Consider the following 22,110-nt stretch of genomic DNA (forward strand, 5'->3'; position numbering starts at 1 on the left):
AGTTTTCCTCCTGTTTGTTCAGTATCTGGTGCAGGACGAGACGTGTTGGAAGTTATATAAGGAGACTTTAGCAGGAACGCTGCTGTGGGTTGTTGTTTAGAGGGTGACCGATGCTTACCTTAGTGCCTTATGCAGCATTTGATAAAGTCTCAGTGGAGATGAAGATGGATAACCAGCGGCATTAATTGATGCCAGGCTGCTGTGATAAACTGTGGCTGTATGACGTTTTTTCTCAAAGAGCACTGAGTGGTTTCCGGAGCACATATCGATGCTGCAGCAGACGAAGGGGAAAAAAAACATTTAGGTTCAGTTGAGGACTTTAGAAATGTTTGTTCAGGACTCCTGCAGAGTCACGGAGTAAAAGCTCCTCTGCAGTGGTAATGAGCTCACACCTGGCTGCTGCAGGAGCAGGAATGTGAGGCGCTCTCACCTGGCGGCAGCCCAGGGGGTTGTGGAGGCTTTTTTTGGGGGGAGGTTGGGTTTGTCGTCGTCGCTGCCTGCAGGAGCCGACAAACTGGAATGGGAGGAGGCCTCGGCTGCTCCACCTCCACGTCAAGCTCAGGAAGTTAAAGGTCCAAACATGTAAATGAGCTGCAGTTCGTCTCATTTGCATTGAGCGCTGCATGCTGTTGTGCATATCTGATAAGCAGCGTGCAGGAAAATCGTGCTTTTTGTGCTGCTGAAGTTTGAATTAATTCAAGAGGCGACACTTTTATGACTGGAAACACATCTGCGAGCATAAAGTCTTTAAGCAGCTTTTACCTGAGCTGCTGTGAGACGCTACGAATCTGGAAAACGCTCGAGCGCAGACAGGAAACATGAGGGCGAATTCGTACGCAGGATGATTTATTTTTTTGTGGGTTTGCTGCAGATTCTGCCGAGTGTTTCTGTGTGTTTTCACCTGGTGGTCGACTCCTGCATGCGTCCGATAAGGCGGCGCTGCAGACTTCTTTACACCTACATTTCAGACACAGTTTCCTCTGCTGCAGTGGTGATAAATCAGGTGTTTGTGTACATTTCCATTCCCTCCTCGCACTTACGCTCCCTGACTTCGATATTAGCTGCACATATGCAGTCTGGATCCATCGTCTGGGCCACTTATAGGACCCAATTCAATGTAATGTTGAATTTAAGGCTGAGCTGTTGTGTCGGACTGCGTTGGATTGTACAAGTTGAACTAGTAAAGCAGGGATGAGTGAATCTGCCTCCACGTAGGTGAATTATCTGGATTTGTTTCTTTGAGCTCCCTTTTGTTTTACTTTGTAAGTTTGCAGACCTTTTACATGCACAAAAAGTCAGTCAATTAAAAAAAAACAGAAAGTAGAAAGCTGGAGTATCATCTGGAGCCTGAAAAGTAACCGATGGTATCTTAAAATCAATCGTGAATCAGAACAGGAGCCAGCGTAGTGATGCTGTTAGTGTTGATGTCATGTTTGTCTGGTCACTGATTCTAAATTAAAATGACTAATTATGTTGTTAAAGTGATCAGAAGAAGTTGAATCCTTTTTTAAACAGAATGTATTTTGTCTTTCATAGTTTCTGAGATTTAGTTGTTTTAACAGCTTCAATTTTCAATGTGTGGGAAAAAAAATGGCTAAAGATGGGTTAAGTTTCTTTTTCTTGTAATTCTATCGTGAAGCATTTGGTACATCAGTCTAAAATTTCACAAGCGTCATTTTAAGTAGCCAAAGTTTGTGATGTGGGTCGAGCAGAACGACGATTTGTGCAAGTGTTCAACATTTTCTCGATTTTCAGGATCATTGTTTTCATAAATTGATTACCGACTAAATGGGCTAGACGTGCATCGCATGGAAATTTAAATAGATACACAAAAAAGGCCTCAATAATTCACTTGTTGGTGCTGGTGCAGCTGGAGCTTATTCTGATAGCTAATGCTATTGCTGAGAGGTTAGCTGTGCCCGTTAGCATGCGGCTAACGCTGTCTGGAGCGCCGTAACAACTTCCTAAAGTCGGATTAACCTTAACAATCTTTTACAACTGACAAGATGTGTCTCTCTGGCAGCGAAACAACCTGCAAAACATGAACAAGAAGCACAAATGTCACCACAAATCAGGAAATGAGCTGCTTTTACGGTGGCTAGGGCTATGCTAACAGCTGAGTTAGCATGCAGCTGCAGATTAACCTGAAACGGAGTCTGGAAAACAATAAGAAATAATAATTTAAGATGCATATGTGTAATGAATAACCTGCAATCATATGCTGATAAATATTTAACATTTGAATAAATAATAAATGAAATAAATAATCAGTAACAGCCCTGAAGAAAACCCATCAGTCGATCTCCATCAGAATTCACTGAATTTAGATTTACTATCAAGCTGCATCCCTCCTGCTGAGTGTGTTTTATTTTTAGTTATTTATTTTGTATAAACTGGATTGCACCATTTTTTTTCACTATAATGACTTTCAGAAAACACTGATGCAGATTAAAACAGGAGAGAATCCTTCAGTCCTGCATGGATTTCTAGTCGTTCACTTCCTTTGTCGTTTCTAAGCGTCACATGTTGCTTTACATCGTCACGTGTCACCGAGCCGGTAAATGTCAAGATCAACACCAAAATATGACATTTCATGACAGAGAAGCGCTGGTTAAAAATTCAGCGGTTTCTGACGGGTTGTGTGGATTAAACTGAGTTAGACGGTGCAGCTTGTTAAGTGTTTTTTGTTGTTGTTGTGTTTTTTAGATTAACAGATCATTTAGGAATTTCTCCCCAGGTTTTAGCTCCAGCTGTCTGTTTTTTTCTGGTTTTGTTGCCGTCACATTTCGGCACACAGAAATGTCGTCTTTCTACAATAAAGCCTTGTTTAAACGGCCTCGGCCTTATCTCTGCGCTCTGCAGGGTCTTTTTGTGTCGTCACGTAAATGTCAAGACTCTGCCAACAAACCAGTCGAGACATTTTCTTCAGTTGGAACACGTTCGGCTCGCTGTGTTCAGGTGATTAACGGGAGGAGCAGAGTGGAGCTGCAGAGCTTCTCATATGAAGCATTTACAGGACAGAGAAACAGAAGAATAACCGCTTTAAAATCACATTTAAAAGCTCAAAACTAGAGATATACTCTTTCTTTTTTTATGCATAATGCCAACATTATTTCTCTATTCAAGCCTTATTTCGGCTCATATTTTATTGTCAGTAATGTACTGATATCTTATTGGTTTTCTACTTTTTAGACACTGCGCTTGTTACGTCATTTAGTTTTTTTCTGACTAATATCTTGCAATAGAGTTCATTTGGGATGAATAAAGTTATTTTATCTTGCTGGTAATAAAGAACAACTGATATTTGAAAGCGTTATACGTTAAACTTTATATATTAACAGCAAGAGATAGCAGGGAACTCTTTACTGCTTCTTCAGTAATAAAAATTAATATATAGTTAATATTTGACCGTTCGTTCACTTTTATTGCCCGTTGAGGCCCGGATCATAAAGCATTATTCCATATCGTTTCCCAGATTCTGTTTCAGGTTAATCTGTAGCTGCTTCCTCACATAGCTGCTAGCCGTTAGCATAGCGTTCGCTACTGTGAAAGCGGCTAATTTCCTGATCTTCCTGTGCTTCTTGTTGAGTTTTGCAGGTTGTTTCTCCGCTAGAGAGATGTGTCTGTCAGTTTAAAAAGATTTACAAAATTAATCTTACTTTGTGACTTTGTCAGATGCTACAGCGCTGTGGATAGCGTTAGCCGCATGCTAAGCAGCACAGCTGACCTCTTAGAATTATTCTATCTTTAATCATCATTCTGCTCAATCATATTTTTATTTCTCATCACAAACTTTACTCCAGATAGCATTAACTGCACGCTAAGAGGCACGACAAACCTCTTAGCATTAGCTTAGCACCGTCAGCAGAATACATTTCAGCTGCACCAACACCCACAAGTGAATTATTCATGTGTTTTTCTAGCGTAACATGGAAACTGTTGCCTGTTTGTGTAAGATTGTGGCGTTTATTACAACTTCAGCAACTACTTCTACCTCACCCTGGAGACACAGCTCCATTTTGATGATTTAAATTTCCATTTAATGCACCTCCAGCGCATTTAATGTATGGTTTATTGAAATAATGATGCCGATAATCAAAAAAATCCTAAATATTTGCCCTGATAATCTGTTGTTCGCTGGTCAAAACACTCAAACACACCTGATGGATGAAACCAATTTCGGCTGCCGTCGCCTTCCAGTGCATAGCCACTAAAATATTGTGTTTTAGGGGTGGAACGGTGCCTGTATTTGTTCGATATGAGACTCAGTTCTGCCTCTGATCCAAACGGTTCGTGTCCAACGTCTGTTTATGATGAAATCCTCCCGTACAACATCAGTCCAGCACCAGTTGTTGTCCATTAGCTGCAGCATGCTAGCAGGGTTAGCCTCTAAAGCTGCAGACTCTGTGTGATTGCTCTGCACGCTTTAATTTCTGCAGCCGCGACCTGCGACTCCTCTGCTTGTTCAATAAAGGTTATTCAGACCAGATGTTGACAGAAAGGCAGCGTTACTCGGTGCGGTTCTGAAGCTGAAGCTGCACCGTCGGCTGTAATGCTTCATTGAAGCTCCTCCTGAGCACATTTGTGTTACTTTATGTCATTTGTTTTTTTCTTATTTACAGTTTACTGCATATTTTTTTATAATTTCAGTATAAAATAACAAGGTTCAAATGATTTAATACGTTGCTATTACAAGCTTCGAATGTTAATTTTGAATCCATTTAGGCCAATAAGGTTACAGGTAACAGAGATTTTCTATATTTATTACAATTCAAGTCACTGTTTTTTATACAACACATTTAAGACTGCGCCAAAGTGACTTCCTGTTCAAACGTCAACCATACAAGTTTACATATTATGGTTAAGAAACTATATTTTTATTTATGGTGCAATTTTACCAGAATTATTCACTTACTGTTAAATAAAACTGTACAAAAAATACATATAAACTACTTTATCTGACTAGAATGCATCCTGAGGTTGAGACAATACAGTGTTATTAATTACAGAGAATAATTGACAATTATTCTAAAGTTTGACTTTGACATGATTCCAGATGTTTAATATGAACCAAAATGTCCACAACTCTCTTGTAAGTGTCACACTGGAGTCCGATTGGATCCGGGATACTTGTGATGTCGTGAATCCTGCAGGTGCGCCCAGGTGTTGACGTGAAATATAACAAACTCACAGCGAAGGAGCAAATCACAGCGTGTTCGCATTATCCCACATTAGCGCTCTATCCTCGGCTTAACAGCAGCAAACAGGAACACAAACGACGCCTTGTCCAAGAAACTGGACGACTAATCTACAGAGCCTGGAGCGGGAAATAATGTGCGACTGTATACAAATATACGTAACATCATTAACATGTGCGCCGCGCTAACCTTTGTGCTGTTCAGGCCTCTCAGTGTTTAGCTGGTTCAGACAGAATTCTCAGATTTTGTTCCTGTAGGTTACGTGCAAGTTCTGTAGAAATATTTCGGCTAAATCGTGAGAATTTCCCATTTTTAAACCTGTGACTTTTTGTTTTATCACCCTTAAAAAAGCTCACCTGACCTGAGAAGCCATTTTAAGATGTTCAATATCTCCAGAAACAAAAGTCCCACAGCCGTGAGGTGTGGCTAGGGCACAGATGGAATTGTTTCCAGAAGATCCAAATAATTAAATGAACCCAGCAGAGACCAAATTTTGAGTTGCTGGCCCTTGAAAATGGAAAAAAAAGGGTGGTATTGAGGCCCCTGTGAAATGACTCGGAATGGTCCAAAATAAGATAAAACTGTCAAAAATGATTGAAAATGACAGTAATGAATAATTATTGACCTTTACCCCAGAACGTTTCCATGAGTGTATATATGGATGGATCCATATTTCTACTAAAGACCCAGTCTTTGGTCGACATTTCACCAACTTTTGAGGCTCTAGCATCAGTAGAATCTGACACGCAGCAACACAAGGTTCAGTTAGTCGCTATTTTGAAATGAAAAATACTTTATTTATCCCAGAAGGGAAATTCAATTTTGACTTGAAACCTGTCAGAAATGACGGAATTTGTTCAAAACAAGATAAAAACATCAGTAGAATTTGACAAAAGGACAATAATGAATAATTATTGGCCCTTGAAAATGGAAAAAAAAATTACAATGATGGTGCTATTGTGGTCCAAGAAAGTTACTCTCTGCATATATATATAGATATATATGGGTGTATCGATATTTCCTACTAAAGATCCAGTCTTTGGTCGACATTTCACCAACCTTTGAGGCTCTAACATCAGTAGAATCTGATGTTGGGCGAGAAAAGGTTCCAGATTGTTGCTATTTTAACTGCTAAATGGGTCAAAATTCATCTAAAATGAGGTGATACCTGTCCACATTTTTCAAATTTGTCCAAAATGAGATTAAGAAAAATGTCCAAAAAGATTAAAAGATGTCAATGAATAATTATTGACCCTTGAAAATGGAAAAAACATTCAAAAATTACAATGATGGTGCTGTTGTGGCCTGAGACAGTGCCGCTAAGTTGACATATATGGATGTATTTATATGTCTTGCTTAAGATGCAGTCATTGGCCGACATTTCACCAACTTTTGAGGCTCTAGCATCAGTAGAATCTGACACGCAGCAACACAAGGTTGAGTTATTTTGACTTGAAGCTTGTTGAAAACGACTGAATTTGTCTGAAACAAGATAAAAACATCGAAAATGATACAGAAGAACAATAATAAATAATTATTGACCCTTGAAAATGGAAAAAAAATTACAATGACGGTGCTGTTGTGGTCTGAGAAAGTTCCGCTAAGTTGACATATATGGATGTATTTATACGTCCTACTTAAGATGCAGTCATTGGTCGACATTTCGCCAACCTTTGAGGCTCTAACATCAGAAGGATTTGAAGTGTGGCATGACAAGGTTCAGGTTTGTTGCTGTTTTGACAAAGTGGTGATGTGGACTCACTGGTAGGAACAAAAGCTGGTGTACATAGGATCTGTATGTTGTCATTACATACGCAGAGTTACGAGCTGCTTCATGTTGTCTTCATGTTGAAATTTAACAACAGTTTTAACAAAATTCAGCCCAAAACTTCACAGAACTTAGTTTTTGGCTGCTAAATGACAAATAGGTGAACTAGAGACGACATAAAGTGTCTTCATGCATCTAAAAACATTTGCAAGGGGTTTGATTTTCAGTTTTAAAGCTGTGTCTTGCTTCCTTTTTGGCTGAATGAATCACTCGACCCCTTCACATCCACCTCTTTTACAAAAAAAAAAAGGCTAAAAGTTTGGGTTGTTTTGGTTTGTTGGACTCTTATGGTGTAAATTCAACAAGTATACGCCTCTTTCGACGACAATAAAGCCAAGAAACTGCTGTTTGTTCGTTCCCATTACAAGGGGAGGAGCCGTTGCTGCCGTGGTTTTGGTGTTTTAAATAGTTCACACTTTCTGATGGTTTGTGTTGCATTAAAATCCAGCAGCAGGACGCTCATTTGTCCCGTGATGTTGGGCCGGTGAGGTTTCACGGCTCTTCATAATGGGCCGTTTTAAAGTATATTTTTTATTTTCCAAATTGAATACAAAAACCACAGCAAGCACAGAAGATTTGGTAAATAATTATTCATGTTAAAAACCTCCAGCAGATGTCAGTTTCCAGAGTGGTTTGGTTTTGATGATAACTGAACCCGTCTCGATGTGTGTTTGGCTTCAGGACGAGGTTCTGGCCGTGTCCAGGAAGATGGTGGTTCGGGTGGAGGACCTGGTGCGGTGGTCGTGTGCCGAACCGGCAGGTTGGAGCAGCAGCTCAAAGACGCCACCGATCGGCGGCCCCAACGGCATCCACAAACCTCCACAGAGCAGCGGCAGCAGCAACAACAACACACCGGACAAGAGCAGCGAGCCGCTCAAAGACAAAACTGAGAGTAAGAAACACTTCCTGGTTCTGACTGATCGATGAGGCCGATTGGAAACTTGGTGTCCGCCTGTTAATATGCTCCACAAACTCATATTAGTCACTAATTCCAACGGTTTCTCCATAAGAATAATAATAATTAGTGTATGAATGCTTGTACTGTTGCATTTTGACACTAATAGAATACAATTAAAATGAAAAAATATCAAAGAAAATCCACAACTTGGGTTAAAAAAAATAGTGGCTGCCATGATTTAAGAAGACGTGCTGTGATTTTAAATAACTGAAACGACTCTAAGCTCACATCAGCAGCAGCTGCAGACAGTATGGTTCCACATCTTCTGCTTTAGAAAATGTTAGAATAAAAGACAAAAACTTTAAAAGAACAGCGATAATAATGAATAAATTGATGTGGAAATTAGCTTTATACCGACTGTAAAATAATAAATACAAGAGCACATCTGAAGGAAATCAGAAATAAAATAGAAAATTCTCAAAAAAATACTTACAATTTGTGTTTTAGAAAAAAATGGCGGCGACCATTGAAGAAGACGTGCTGTGGTTTTAAAATACTGAAATAAGACGAGTCCAAGCTCACGTATGCAGCAGCTCCTGACAGTAACGCAACAAAACAAGCAGCGGAGAAGCGCTTCAAGTTAAATATATTACAGTTGTAGTTGGACATCTTCTGCTTTAGTAAACATTCAACCAGTTTTTCCAAGAAAACCTGCAGCTTTAGAAAAAATTCAACTGCAAATGTGCTTCTTCTGCTTCATTTTGACAGTTGCCAAATCTTCAAAGCATGTTCATACTAATTTCTGGAATCAACTCAACACCTGTGGTTTTAAAGGTAGTTGTGCTTTTCAAAGTCAAAGCTACTTTATTGTCAGTTCTGCTACACTGTGCACATACAGAGAACTGAAATTTCTCTCAAACCCTCATTAAAAAAAAAAAAATACAATTGAAAAATATCCATACTCAAAAACATCTAAGCTAAACATATAATAAGCTCCAAAATATACAATTTAAACATATAAATATATACAATCTAAACATGTAATAAGCTACAAATATAAGTAAACACGAAAGAGAACAGAAGAATCTGCAGAAGGCACGTGTTAAGTCTTTGGTTCTGAACCGGGTTTGTACATAAAAAAAATAATGTGCAGCGAAAACAGTGCAAATCACACAAAATGAAATTACTTACGGTGCCGTAAATGAGCTTATGGTTTAGTCTAGTATATAGTATATGTAGTATAGTTTATATTTTAAACTGTGCAGAGAATTCAGGGAATCTTTGTGTCTTGAAACGTTCAGACGAAGCTGCCGGACCGGTTCTGGATGTGCTGCTGCTACGTAATGAGGCGATTATTCCAAAGTGCGTCGGCGATAAACACAATTAAAACGTTCATTCATCGGCATTCACACCAGCTAAACAAACATCATCCGAGTCTAGTTGTTTGTTTGTTTGTTTGTTTGTTTGTTTGTTTGTGGAGACCCTAAATCATGTTAATAACCTGCATCATCACGCCGGTGACGTCAGATCAGATCTTATAGAGACGAAAATGTCCGACTTTTATCAGGAAACACTGTGACGGCTGTTCGTTTGTCCGTCCACAATGTTTCCTATGAAATTAGATTCCTTTATTAATTCAGTAAACAAGGTGATCAAATATTTTAATTGGTTTCATTAATAACTAATAATTAGGAGGCAAAGTGCTTGAAAGCAGTTTAATGTTTGTCGGGTTTATCGATGGTATATATTTTTCTATTTATCTTGATTTTAATTTTCTTTTTATTCGTCTTTTTTCTGCCCTTTCTTTGTTTTTTCTTTGGTCTTTTCTTCCTTTTCCTCTCCTACTTTTCTTTCTTCTTCCTTCTGATTTTTCTTTTTGTCTCCTGACTTCTCTTTTCTTCTTTTCAACCTTTTAGTTCTTTTCTTCTGTTTTATTTTGGATTCTCCTTTCTTTCCTTTTTCTCCTCACTTTTCTATTTTTGTGCTTTTTCTTTTCCGACCTTTGACTCTTCATTTTCTTTTTCTTCTTTTTTTTTTTTTAACTTGTTTTCATTCTTGTCATTTTCTTTCTTTTTGTTTCATCTTCTTCTTTTGTTTCTTTGCCTTTTTTCTTGTGTATTTGAAGCCTCCAGCTGCAGATTTCGTTCATCTTTCTCTTCGTCTTTCTTTGCTGTTTTGTTTGTTTTTATTCGTCTATTTCTTTCTTTCTTTACTTCATTCTTCCAGTCACCATTATGTTTCTTGCTTCTTCCTCTTATTTCTATTTTTTGTTTCTTGTCTGTTTTTCTTTTTTTCTTTTTCTTCTTTTTTCATGTCTTTTCTTTCATCTTTCTTTTCTCCTTTATTTTTCATTCCTCTGCCTGTTTGTTTTTTTCTGTCTTTCTGTTTTCCTACCTGTCCTTCATCTCTACCATGAATCTTAAACGTCCATCTTGACATTTAGGAAATAATAAAGGTTGCAGGTTTCTGCATTATTCATTTAACCAAACTGAGATTTTAGATATTTTTAAGGCAGCAGCAGCGACAGTTAAAGAGCAACAACCTGCATTTTTTTTTTTTACTTTCTTCCATCTTACCTCTGTCGTGTGTTTGAAGCCTCCAGCTGCAGATGCTGTTCGGACCACCGGGTGTTTCTGAACGTTGGTCTGCTTTGTCTTTGCCTCTCAGACGGTTCCTCGGCGGAGCGTCAGGGCATCAAGGTGCTCAGCTACCCCCAGTACTGCCGCTTCCGCTCCCTGCAGAGGCGCATCCAGGACGGGGCGAGAGGTCCGGGGCTGCAGGACCCCCACCTGCTGGCTCTGGGCGGCGTCAAGGTGCTGCCCAACACCCGACTCATGTACTGCAGGGACACCTTCAACCACCCGACGCTGGAGAGCAGCGCCAGCTTCGCCTGGCAGTTCAGTGAGTGTCAGAGAGAAACAGAGGCAGATAGTTTTTCTTTTCAGAGATTAGGGAGTTAGTTATAAAGACAGCAGCATCATTATTTGCTCAAAAATAGCCAAGACTGGACTTAGAATTCCTGCTCCAAGGTTTTCTGTGTCAAGTCGTGACCAAAAGTTTCCAGACACTTGTGAAGTCTGTATGTATCATGGCGGTCTTGAATTTCCTGTCACTCTAAATTATCTGTCATAAAACCCTGAAAACACAAGAGTCACAAAACAAGCACAAATAATAGATCTATAACAGGTCCTCTGGAAACATGCCAATCTGCTGGGTCAAAAATATACATAAAGAAATGCTAATATTTGTTTAAATGTCCTTTGGCTGTTCACCTCAACTTGGCACTTTTGGGTTCCGTCCACAAGTTTCTGGTTTTATCTTTGACCCTCCTCTAAATTGGGGTCATTGTCTTGATGAAACATCCAACTGCCTCCAAGGTGCGAGTTTCTGTCTTGAGGTTTTCCTAAAGAATGTGGAGGTAATCATCCTTCTTCATTTTTCTATTTACTTTGTGTAAAGCAGACCCAGAGCATGATGCTGCCACCTCCATGCTTGATGGTAGGTTTGGTGTTCTTGGGGTTAAAAGCCTCAACTTCTCTCCTTCAAAAATATTTCTGGTTATTGTGGCCAAGTAGCTAAATTTTTGTTCCATCTGACCACAGAACTTCCCTCCTGAAGGCCTTTTCTTTGTCCATGTGATCAGCAGCAAACTTCACTTAAGCTTTAAGGTTCTGCTTGTGGAGGAAGAACTTCCTTCTTCATGCAACCTCTCCGCTCATGTTGATGTAAAACACTGTGTTCCAGCAGCTTCTGATTCATTGCAGACCTGCTTTTTGGCGTCCAGCTCAATCACCAGCTGTAGTCAGTTGTAATTACTCACGAGAAGTTAAAAGGCTGCTAAGAAAATTCGATTACCAGCTTTCTGCATCACCAAAGCTGATAATTCAAGTTGCTATGTGTATATTTTTGACGCAGCAGATTGTGTCACATTTCCAGAAGACCTTTAATATGTCAATGAAACTCATGATTGTTGTTTTGTGTGTGTGTGTGTGTGTGTGTGTGTGTGTGTGTGTTTGTGTGTGTTTGACAAAGACACATTTCAGTGATTCTGTCATAGAAAATTCAGAGTTAATGGAAACTCAAGACTGTCACAATATATGTGTTCTTCAAGTGTATGGAAATGACTGTAGTTTTGTTTGTTTTTTAAAACAAGGCAAAAGGTTCAGACTTCTAGCTTGAAAATAACTGCTGTGTAAACGGACTTATTGTATATTTGCAACGTCACGCTGAAAGATAAAACATCTAGGTGTAACCTAGACATCAGTTAAATACCTTCCAACCAGTTTTTAAAGGCCTTTTGAGGTGACAACTTCCTGCTACTGTTTACTTGCAAAACGCTGCCACCTGCTGGAAGCTCTTCAGACAACCTGAGCTCCTCTGGTTCATCTGAAAGTGTCCTACAGACTCAACTAGTTCATCAACTCAGTGACTCCAGATCTACTTGTTCTTATTGGTTCTCAATGTTCTTTTTGGTTCCTCTACTTTAAATCTTTGTTTTTCCGCAGGATGTCCGTCTCTCAGTCTTCGAGGACGACCTCGTAAGAGGAGAGGCCGCGACAGCAGAGACTCCCCCAACTCCAGCCAGTCCGAGTCCTGGATTGAGAGGATGAAGGTTTGTTCTTTTAAGGTTTCTGGCTGTGCTTCCGCATCATACACTCCTCTGGTTATTGAGGTGGGAGAACAACAGCGAAATTAGCAGATTTTTTAAAGCCTCTCTGTTAAAAGTGGAAGGAAATTCTGAACCTGGGGAACGATTAGATATTACAAAATAAAAACATCAACGACAGAAGTGATGCTCGAGATGGAGCAAACATGACAAGTTTCCTGGTGCCTGGTGTGTATCGTTCTCTGTTGGTACCTGCTTTTTAACATTCTAAGTTGTACCTGTTTTCTGACATTCCATGTAGGCACCTGTTGTATAATGTTCTGGGTTGGTACCTGTTTCCTGACACTCTGTGTGGGAACCTGTATTCTAACGTTCTGTTGGAACTTGTAGTCTGATATTCTGTGTTAGTACCTGTATTCTGATGTTCCAAATTGGTACCTAGTGTATAATGTTCTGTGTTGGTACCTGTTTCGTAATGTTCTGTATTGGTACCCGTTCCCTGACGTTCTGTGTTCTCCAGGAGAACGTGATGGGCAGCGTGGAGGTCGGCTGTGAGGGCAGCTGGCTGCCTCACCCTGAGGAGCAGCTGTTTCTGGATCAGCTCTACGCCTTCATGGACCGCAACGGTTCTCCCATCCACAAAGTCCCCAACCTGGGCTTCAAGAAGAGTAAGAACCTTCATTTTCTGTCAGGTTCTCTTTTCTTTTCTTTTTCTTCCTTTTCTATCTCTGCGTTTTTCTTTCGTTATCTTTCTGCCCATTTTTAGTCCATTTCGTTCACATCATGTTTGCTTTTACTTGTACTTTTCCTTTGTTTGTCTTTTATTTTATATCTTTACCTCCATATTTGCCTTTTATTCTCTGTTTCTGTCTGTCCTTTGCCTTTTTCTTTTAATTTTGTCTTTACTTTTCTTTCTGATCTTTTTTCTTTTCATCTTTTCTTTTCATTATTTTCTGTTTCATTTTCTTGCTCCTTTCTCTTGTTTTTGTCCTTTCTGTTCTTTTCATCCTCATTTCTAGTATTGTTTTAAAAATAAATATTAATCACATAGAAATTGTAAAATCGATTTTTCATCAATCATTTATTGGTACCCTAACCTGAGCAGGTGTTTTTCAGGGTTTCCCACCAGAGTTGAACTTCAACATTTTAAAGCATGTTATTACACCTTTACAAACATATTGGTGAAGAAGTTGTTTGGTAACGATTTAGTTGGCAGATTTGTGAAAAAGCTCATAAAATGCCCTTAACTACTATCAGTCTTTCTTTTCTTCACCAATATTTTTCTTTGTCCTTTCTTTCCTCGTTTTTCTTTCTGTCTCTTATTTAGGTTTCTATCCTTTTCATTTCTTTCCGACCTTTCTTTCATGTCCGTCTTGACATTTAAGAAATGATAAAGGTCGCAGGTTTGATTCCTCCTGTCGTGTTCGTGCCCTGTGATATGTTTTAACCTTCATTTAACCGAACTGAGATTTGAACTATTTTTTTTCAAGCGACAGTTACAAAACAAAAGGGGAGAGTTTGTTTTATGTGGATTTTTATAATCGAGAAACAATAAAAGCATCAAAAGAGAGACGTTGCTGCTCAGTTTTATTTGTTCAACCAAAGTGTGTAGTTGGAAACAAAGCGGATGTTTTATTCCAGGCTCGCCACCTGATTTCCATTTTATCCGATCTGTGTTTGCATGTCTGATTTGTGCCGCCTGGTTTCACATGTCCGTCCTCTCCATCCCCAGTCGACCTCTTCCTCATGTACTCTGTGGTCAAACGGCTCGGAGGCTACAAGAAGGTGAGTCGCTGTTCGAGTTTCCTGTCAGAGGCCAGTTTGTTGTTTACAGGAGTCACTGTGAAGCTACCGGGTTAGCTCAGATTAGCATTAAGGCTAGAAAACCGCTTCAGTGTTTAGCAAAGAGACTCAGAAACTCCAGATTTATTGGCGAATCTAATGTTGCAGTGAAATTCATGACCTAATATTTTCAGCATCAGTGGCAGCTATAGTTGTTTTTTTTCTTTTGCTTGATTAGTGCCAGCATTCAGACCAGTCGATTAAGTCCTGCTTGAAACTGAGTCATTCTCAGGTGACAGTGTGGAGCTGCAAAGATTAATCGATAAGTTGTCAACGATTACATTGATATGCGACTGTCATCCGTATGAGGAATTTCAACTAAAAATCCAATTGCAGCTCCTCAAATATGAATATTTTCCAAGACAGCAAACTAAACATCTTGGAAAACAACAAATGAAGACTTTTGTCAACTTTAGGAAACATTGATTGACATTTGTCATCATTTCAGAGACAAAAGATCGATTGATCGATTGAGGAAAATAATCTAGATTGATAAGGGAAACAAGTTTTAGTTTCAAGCTCCAACTGAGACCAGCGAACGTTACTTATTCCTTTAAAGAAAACTGTCGAAGAATAATTGTGGTTTTTGCAACTTTGTGTTGAGATTAGGACCACAGTTTATTATTTTTAGTATTGATCAGTTAATCTAGCAGGTTTTCACACCTGAGAAACGTTTTTGTGTGTCAACTTTTGTCGTAAAACGGTGACGTAACCCTCAAACTGAAACCAGTTTAACCTGCAGCAGCTCCAACAGCGAAATGTTGATGCATCAGGTAAATACAGTCGTCCTCAGATGTATTCACACCCTTCTATTAAAGACAAGGCAAAATTCACAACAGTCACTCAAATAACTAGAAACTGAAAAAAAACAATAATAAATAAAAATTTGTTCCAGCTGTTTTTTTTTCCTTTTTTAATGGGAGGGTTTGAATACGTTTGAGGACGACTGTATTCAGATTGCGGCGTACGCATGTGGCGTTTAAACACAGGACTTTAACTTGTAATGAAGTATTTGTGGGGGGTTTGCAGTAAATAAACAACAACAGCAGCTGGACAACGAATGAAAACAGGCGGTGCAGTTTGAGCTCGTCGCTGCACAACAAAAGGCCCGCTGTGCCGAACAATGGTGCATTGTACGGCGTAGTGTAGTGTCACACCGTTAATCACACACTGCAGAATGTATGTAGTCGATTCAGCCGCACCACAAAACACTCGGCAGCGAGGCTTTTTTTTCCCAAAAATATCTAGTTCAGTGCGATTTCAGTTAATCTTAAAATACGTCTCCGCTGCACAAACACAACGATGACAGTAGAAAGTGTAAATCTTAGAAAATCACTCACTGCCACGAATAAATGACAACAACAAAAATACAGCAACATATAAAGACACATCAGTAAAATTCATCACACATTGTACCATTTCGTTCATTATTTGGGACCCAAAACTAAAGTTCAATAAAATACTTTGGCTGAATTTTGAGAAGTTTCTGTTACCAGACATGGGAATTTTTAGTTTTCAACCCTTGGAAGCCATTTTAACTGCCCTGAAATGTGGCGAGGACACAAACAAAATAGTTTCCAGCAGAGCTAAATAATTGAACGTCTCCAGCAGAGGTCAACGTTTTAAATATCAGCCCTTGAAAATGGGGGGAAAAAAAAAAGAGTAGGATTGGGGTCCCAGAATGTTCCTATAAGTGTATGTATATAGATTTATCCATATTTCCAACTAAAAATGCAGTCTTTGGTCGACATTTTACCAACTTCAGAGGCCTCTAACATCAGTAGAAATGCAGCTGTGACGGGACAACATTCATGTTTTGCTGTTTTAAGATGCCAAAATGTTGACATGGAGTCTCATTTCAAAGTTAAAATGTACTTCAACAAAGTAATGTCCAAAAATTAAAAATATAAAATGTGAAATAAAAGATTGCAAAAGTAAATTTTAAAGTGAACACTGCGCACACCATCCTCTCAGTGAAGCATGGTGGTGGCAGCATCATCACTACGTGGCCTGACGGAGTTTGAGCAGTTTTTTGGGGGTAAAATTTATATTTCCAGATGTTTAGGCTGATTTAAACCTGACCTGCTTGGTTTTCTCTCCTTTGCATCGTGGTTGTTTTGTCTAGTTTTGTTATTTATTTGGTGTTTCCTGGTTTTACCCTCCAGCACCTTGAAAAGCGATGTATATCCTTAGAAGCATGCATGTTTCTTCTCCGCAGCATTTCGGGACCTAAAAGCCGATCGATTCCCACGTTTTGTTTTTGTGTCGCAGGTGACGACGGACCGCCTCTGGAAAGTGGTTTACAACGAGCTAGGAGGATGCCCTGGCAGCACCAGCGCCGCCACCTGCACCCGGAGACACTACGAGAGGTCAGGCAGAAACCCTACGTATTCATTTAGGCCGTAGGAAAGAAGGCACACTAAACCTGCTGTAACTGTGTCTCAGGCTAATGCTGCCTTACGAAGAGCACCTCAGAGCGGGAGGAGCAGAATTCAAAGTCCCAGAATCGCCCCTGCCTCCGAAACCCAGAGGGATACGAGGACGGAAACCACTTCCCCGAGGCAGGAAGCCAGGACCCAGAGCCAAGGTCAAGAAGGTGGCCACCTCTGCTCTTTCTTCTCCTCCTGTGAGTGACACTGACAGGCTGAAGGTTTTTGTTGTACTCGAGTTTTACGCTGCACTGATGGACTTTTCATTCGGACATCGACGGGTTGTGTTTTGGCAGCTTCAGCCCTAAAACTTTCCACATTAATACTGTGAAACGTCCCTTTAAACACGCATCCAGACATCATCTATGTCCAGGAAAACATGTAAACAGAAATAACACAATAGGAACGTTTCATAAACTCATTTTAACCGGTGGGCAAATATTAAAGTTCAAAATAATAATTTGTATGAATATGTTTAGCCCTTAGAGGTCTTGGCCTTTTTTTGGCCGTTTTTGCAGACTTTTGGTTTTGTCTTTATACACCACATTCCAACATGTTCACCATGCCCATGTTTGGTATCTTTTTTTTCTTCAGCACATCATCACCAATACGATCTGACTGTTATTTTTTCACTTTAACCTACTAAATTAACATTTTGGGCTCAAAAACACACAAAAAATATAAAATCCGGTTTGAAAAAAATGTACTATTTATAATAAAAAACACACAAACATGCTTAACGAAGCATTTTGAAAGTTGGAAATTAGAGATGCGCCGATCCGATACTGGGTATCGGTATCGGGCCGATACTGGACGAAATTACGGTATCGGATGATTTCCTTCACAGTGGTAAGTTTAACCGATCCGATACCACCACACACACAGAATCCTGCCTTCCGACACATCCACGTGTTCGTCTGCTCATTGGCTACAAGTTTACAGCGTCAGAGAGTGTCTGCAACCCGACTGGTCGAATCTACAAGGGTGGAACTTGTGCGGACCAGGTTGACTGTCTGAGACACTCCATTGGCTCTTCAGGCTGTCACTCACCCTCAAAGCCCTCCTATTGGCCAAACTAGGTGTCAATCAAAAGCTGAGATGTCCGTCTAGCTGCCTGTAGCGCTTTCAGCGCGATCTGAAATAGATTCAGCCTGATTTTGCCAGAAGAAATGAATAAAACAGCCGGAGCTGATCTCAAGCTGGGAAGACATTACTGCAGAGTTTGTGCCTTTGAGGATCTAAATACGTTTTACAGGACAGAATGAGACCAAGCTGGTGAGGAATGAGCGATGTTTGAGCTTCAGAGAGCCTTCAAAAGTAAGAAAAGTCAGATTTTAACATTTTGCTTTTCTGTACAAAAAGCTCTTTGTGTCAACGCTGTGGTTGCTGTAGGTCAAAAAGGTTTATATCATCGGAAAGAGGAGACTCTGAGCTTTCATTTGATGTGTATGTTGTCGGGAAACGTGATTGTGGAGCATGCGCACATCTGGCTGTAACGTGTTTGGAAAGTGGTCGGGACGTGGGAGCGGTAAGGGGTTAAAAATACTCTTCTTAAATATTTTTTTTTAAAATTGGAAGTATATTTTGAGTGAAATCACCCTTTACAACTACGTCGCGCACCCGAACTAGAAGCCGTGCACTTATAAGGCCGTAGCAGACGAGTCCAGCCTCTCCGTGCAGCCCTCTACCAGCAGCCTGTACGGGCGGTCTCCGGCTCTGCAGACAGACCCTTCCTATTGGATCCGATCCCGCAGCAGGTCACAACGTTTCCGGCCTCATTTACTACTGCTCATGCGCAGAGCCGAGAGAGGCTATTAGTGGTCCTATTATTTAATACCATGTTTTGGTAATTTAACCTTTAAATTGCAGCTTAATGTTGCTGTGTCATTTTGATCTGTTCTAAATATCTGAATGGCACTGAGTGCACACTGTAGTCTGATTGCAGCTCAAATAAAGCAGCTACAGTTTCACTTTGAGACATGCTTTTGGCTGTTTTTTCCTTTCTTAGAAAAGCAAAGTCTATGCTTTAAAAGTATGAGGCTTTTGATAAAGCCATCTTAAACAAATGTATCCATGCAAATAAGGTATTTCCAAAGAAGTTCAGGAGGAGAGATGGTATCGGTATTGGTATCGGTATCGGCAGATGCTCAAAGTTGAAGTATCGGTATCGGAAATCAAAAAGAGGTATCAGTCCATCCCTATTGGAAATGTAACCATAGGTCACAGATATGAATATGGAAAGGTCAGTTTGATATAAAATCAAACTAAAGACAAATATTTGTAAAGAATTACAAAGCAGGTGAGGCTTTCTGTCTCTTTCTATCAATGCCGCTCCTGAAAACAGTTTGTGTCCAGAATGAGGCCGACGGCCACGTTGCAGGAGCTGCATGTTCAGGGACTTTCTTTCACTTTCCTTTTATAAAATGACAAAAAATGACAGCGATGGTGAAAGAAATGCGACGCCCACCGCGCATATTTCATACGCTTACATTTTACGCATGTTTTTTTTTCACAACATCATGTCTCCGGTTTTACGTGGTCTATCAACATGAAGCAAAAACTAGTCGGCACTTAGAGTGAAGTTGACGGCAGCGCCTCACGTTTTCTTTCTTTTTTTTTGCCGTGATGTCTCGAAAATGTCGTATGATGTATCACACCGGTGTTACAGCGGACTGCTAGGGGTTAATGAAAGCAAAACAACAAAGAAAAAACTCACTCTCCTATATTAATTAGGAAAATATGCTTAGCATGACATGAATTTATGACAAAAATGTTGGTCGGACATCGATGTGATTTGATTTAATGGAGCGACAGCAGTGATGGAACTGATGCCGCTGAGACCCAGGTGGAGTCTGAATGGGGAGCTTCATGCATCATTCACTGCATAGTCTTCACAGATAAGGAGGAATGAATGCGCGGATGACTCCAAGATGTCACAGCTCACGTTTGTCCTTCCTCTCTCCGTGCAGATCGTGAACGACAGCGTGGTGGTGAAAAGAGGCCGAGGTCGGCCGCCTGGGACCCGCAACAAGGCGACGCTGATCGCTCAGGCCAGACTGTTGGCTCAGCAGCAGGCCAAAGTCAAAACAGAGTGTCAGCAGCAGAGTCCTCTGCTTCCAGCCAAAGGCAGAGGAGGCCCGACGCCCGGCAGCGCACACCGGGTAACAGCAGCCGCAATACAGTCGTTGTTCTCTACATCTAATAAAGAAATGCAAAATAGATAGAGGTGGTTAGAAACGTCATCACGTCTGACCTTCATGACTTCATCAGTTCAGCAGATAAACACATGGACACGTTCAGGATGAAAAACACAATGACTTCTGTTAAAAACTGACCCCAGATCAGGTCTACATCCATCCAGGTGTCACAGTCTGAACACTGGATCTGGTTTCTGTTTGTTTTCTCTACAACCAACTTTGAGCTTTGAACATTATGGGATGTATCACAGTCTGAACAGTAACACTGCAGCAGTTTCATGTTTCATTTCTGTGATTCTGTGTCACAAAAACGATCATCGGTAGCCTGGATGTGTTTCTGTTTTCAGATAATTCACCAGAAAAGCTTCAAACAACAAGACTTTTTTTTTTTTTTTTTTTAAGTGCATTCTGGGTAAACTTTCAAGGCTCATATGTGTGATGGTGGTTGGTCAGAACCAGTTCTTGACAATGAAAGGATCATTTTTACCTCCATTTGACTGCAATGTGTCAGAAACATTTCACGTCTGCTGCACTGATGAAGTTTGAGGCTCAGAAATGATTACAAAGTGCAACATGTACTAAAGCTGTTGTAGATTCTGAGGAAGTCGTGTTGTCAGGTCTGATTGATCTCACATGGATCGATTTAAAGAGCTTCAGAACCAAACACTCACTAGTAGAACTGCTGCTAGAACCCTGAGGTGACGGTGTTTCTCTTCTCCCCCTGCAGCCCATCCAGCCGGCCATCCTGCCCGTCAACATGCCCCTCACCCCCGACCTGTCCCCCATGTCCACCCCCTTCCTCCCCTTCCAGCCTAAACCCAAGGACCTGAAGCCGGACCGAGGCCCGTGCGGGGCTCCGGCTCCGGGCGTCCTCCTCTCCACGCTGCCTCGGCACTTCGTCGGAGGCTCTCTGGGCGGCTTCAGCCCCATCAAGGGCGTGTGTCCTCTGGACGTCTTCAGGAACCGCATCAGCCTCCAGCGGGGCCTGGAGAGCCCGGCGCTGACGCCTCAGGACCCGACGCAGCTCCACCCGACCATCTTCACCCTGCAGCCCAAAGGAGGAAGCCCGGACACGCCTCACCCCAGCGGGGAGCAGCCTCAGCCCCACCAGCACCACAACCGCTGCTCCGGCTGTAACGTGGACGACGGCAGCCAGCGAGGAGGCGGTCGGGACCCCAGGAGTCGGCCACCGCTACCGCCTCTCCGGGTTCTGCCCCTGAACCTGGACTGCAGTGTTCAGGTGTGTCAGCTGATGAGGACTCGTTGTCTGGACTCGTCTCAGCTGCAGAGCTTCACCCGCCGCCTGTCCGAGGCCCTGTCTCAGGACCTGAGCACCAAGCCGCCCTGCTCCCCCATCACCCCGCCGCCTGAGCAGGCGCTGCCCCTCAACCTCAGCAAGCGCTTCGCTGCCAAGAGACCCGCCGCCGAGGGACCAGAGCCGAGCCGGGCGGCCGTCAACGGGACCACAGAGCAGCCGTCATCCAAGAGACCCAGAGCTGGTTTATCGGAGCAGGCCGAGGACTTCGGTCTGGGGGGCCGGTCCAGCTCAGTGGGGGGAGCAGGGCAGGAGGTGGAGGCCAAGAACCAGGAGGAACCGGCAGACCTGAGCTCCCCCAGCAGGATCCGGGCCTTCCTGCTGGGCCTGCCCCCCTTCCAGGTGAAGCTCGAGGAGGATCTGAACGGCATGAGGTTCGAGAAGTTTCTCCCTCCAGGATCTGAGGCCGAGACGAAGGCGGAGGGAGGCGTGAAGACGGAGGACGAGGAAACTGAGAGAATCAAGTCTGAGCAGGAGGAGAGAGATCCGGGTTCTGCAGAGCTGAAGAGAGCCGGAAACACTGACACACACTGTTTTTAGGGTTGTTCTGCTCACAGTCGGATCAGTCGGGGTTTTGGAATCTGGTTTCAGCCTGAAAGAGGAGCAGGGATGTTTCTCTCACCTTGGAGAACATTTTATCTTCTGTTTTTTCTTTTTGTTTCGCGTCGTTGATTGAACTTTACAGACCACACATGACAATCACACACCAGTTTCTCCTTCTTTCCGTTGGTTTAAGGTAAAAAAGAAACTGAGGAGTGAGATGACAAACACTGCCATAACCTCCATAACACTATTAA

General features: G+C 41.5%; 1 protein-coding gene across 1 annotated transcript in view; it reads left to right on the top strand.

Annotated features, from left to right (window-relative positions):
* LOC103354675 (AT-rich interactive domain-containing protein 5B) overlaps positions 1-21,853 on the top strand; it is a 47,106-nt gene extending 25,253 nt beyond the window's left edge. Inside the window, exons 4-12 of the mRNA XM_008278120.1 lie at positions 7,708-7,918; positions 10,592-10,825; positions 12,430-12,536; positions 13,051-13,198; positions 14,263-14,315; positions 16,644-16,741; positions 16,818-16,998; positions 19,771-19,962; positions 20,726-21,853. Coding sequence (XP_008276342.1) covers positions 7,708-7,918; positions 10,592-10,825; positions 12,430-12,536; positions 13,051-13,198; positions 14,263-14,315; positions 16,644-16,741; positions 16,818-16,998; positions 19,771-19,962; positions 20,726-21,853 — 2,352 coding nt within the window. The remainder of the gene's footprint in view (positions 1-7,707; positions 7,919-10,591; positions 10,826-12,429; positions 12,537-13,050; positions 13,199-14,262; positions 14,316-16,643; positions 16,742-16,817; positions 16,999-19,770; positions 19,963-20,725) is intronic.
* Positions 21,854-22,110: the final 257 nt, after the last annotated feature.

This window comes from Stegastes partitus, unplaced genomic scaffold (assembly GCF_000690725.1).
Source record: "Stegastes partitus isolate 25-593 unplaced genomic scaffold, Stegastes_partitus-1.0.2 Scaffold115, whole genome shotgun sequence".
Lineage (NCBI taxonomy): Eukaryota > Metazoa > Chordata > Actinopteri > Pomacentridae > Stegastes > Stegastes partitus.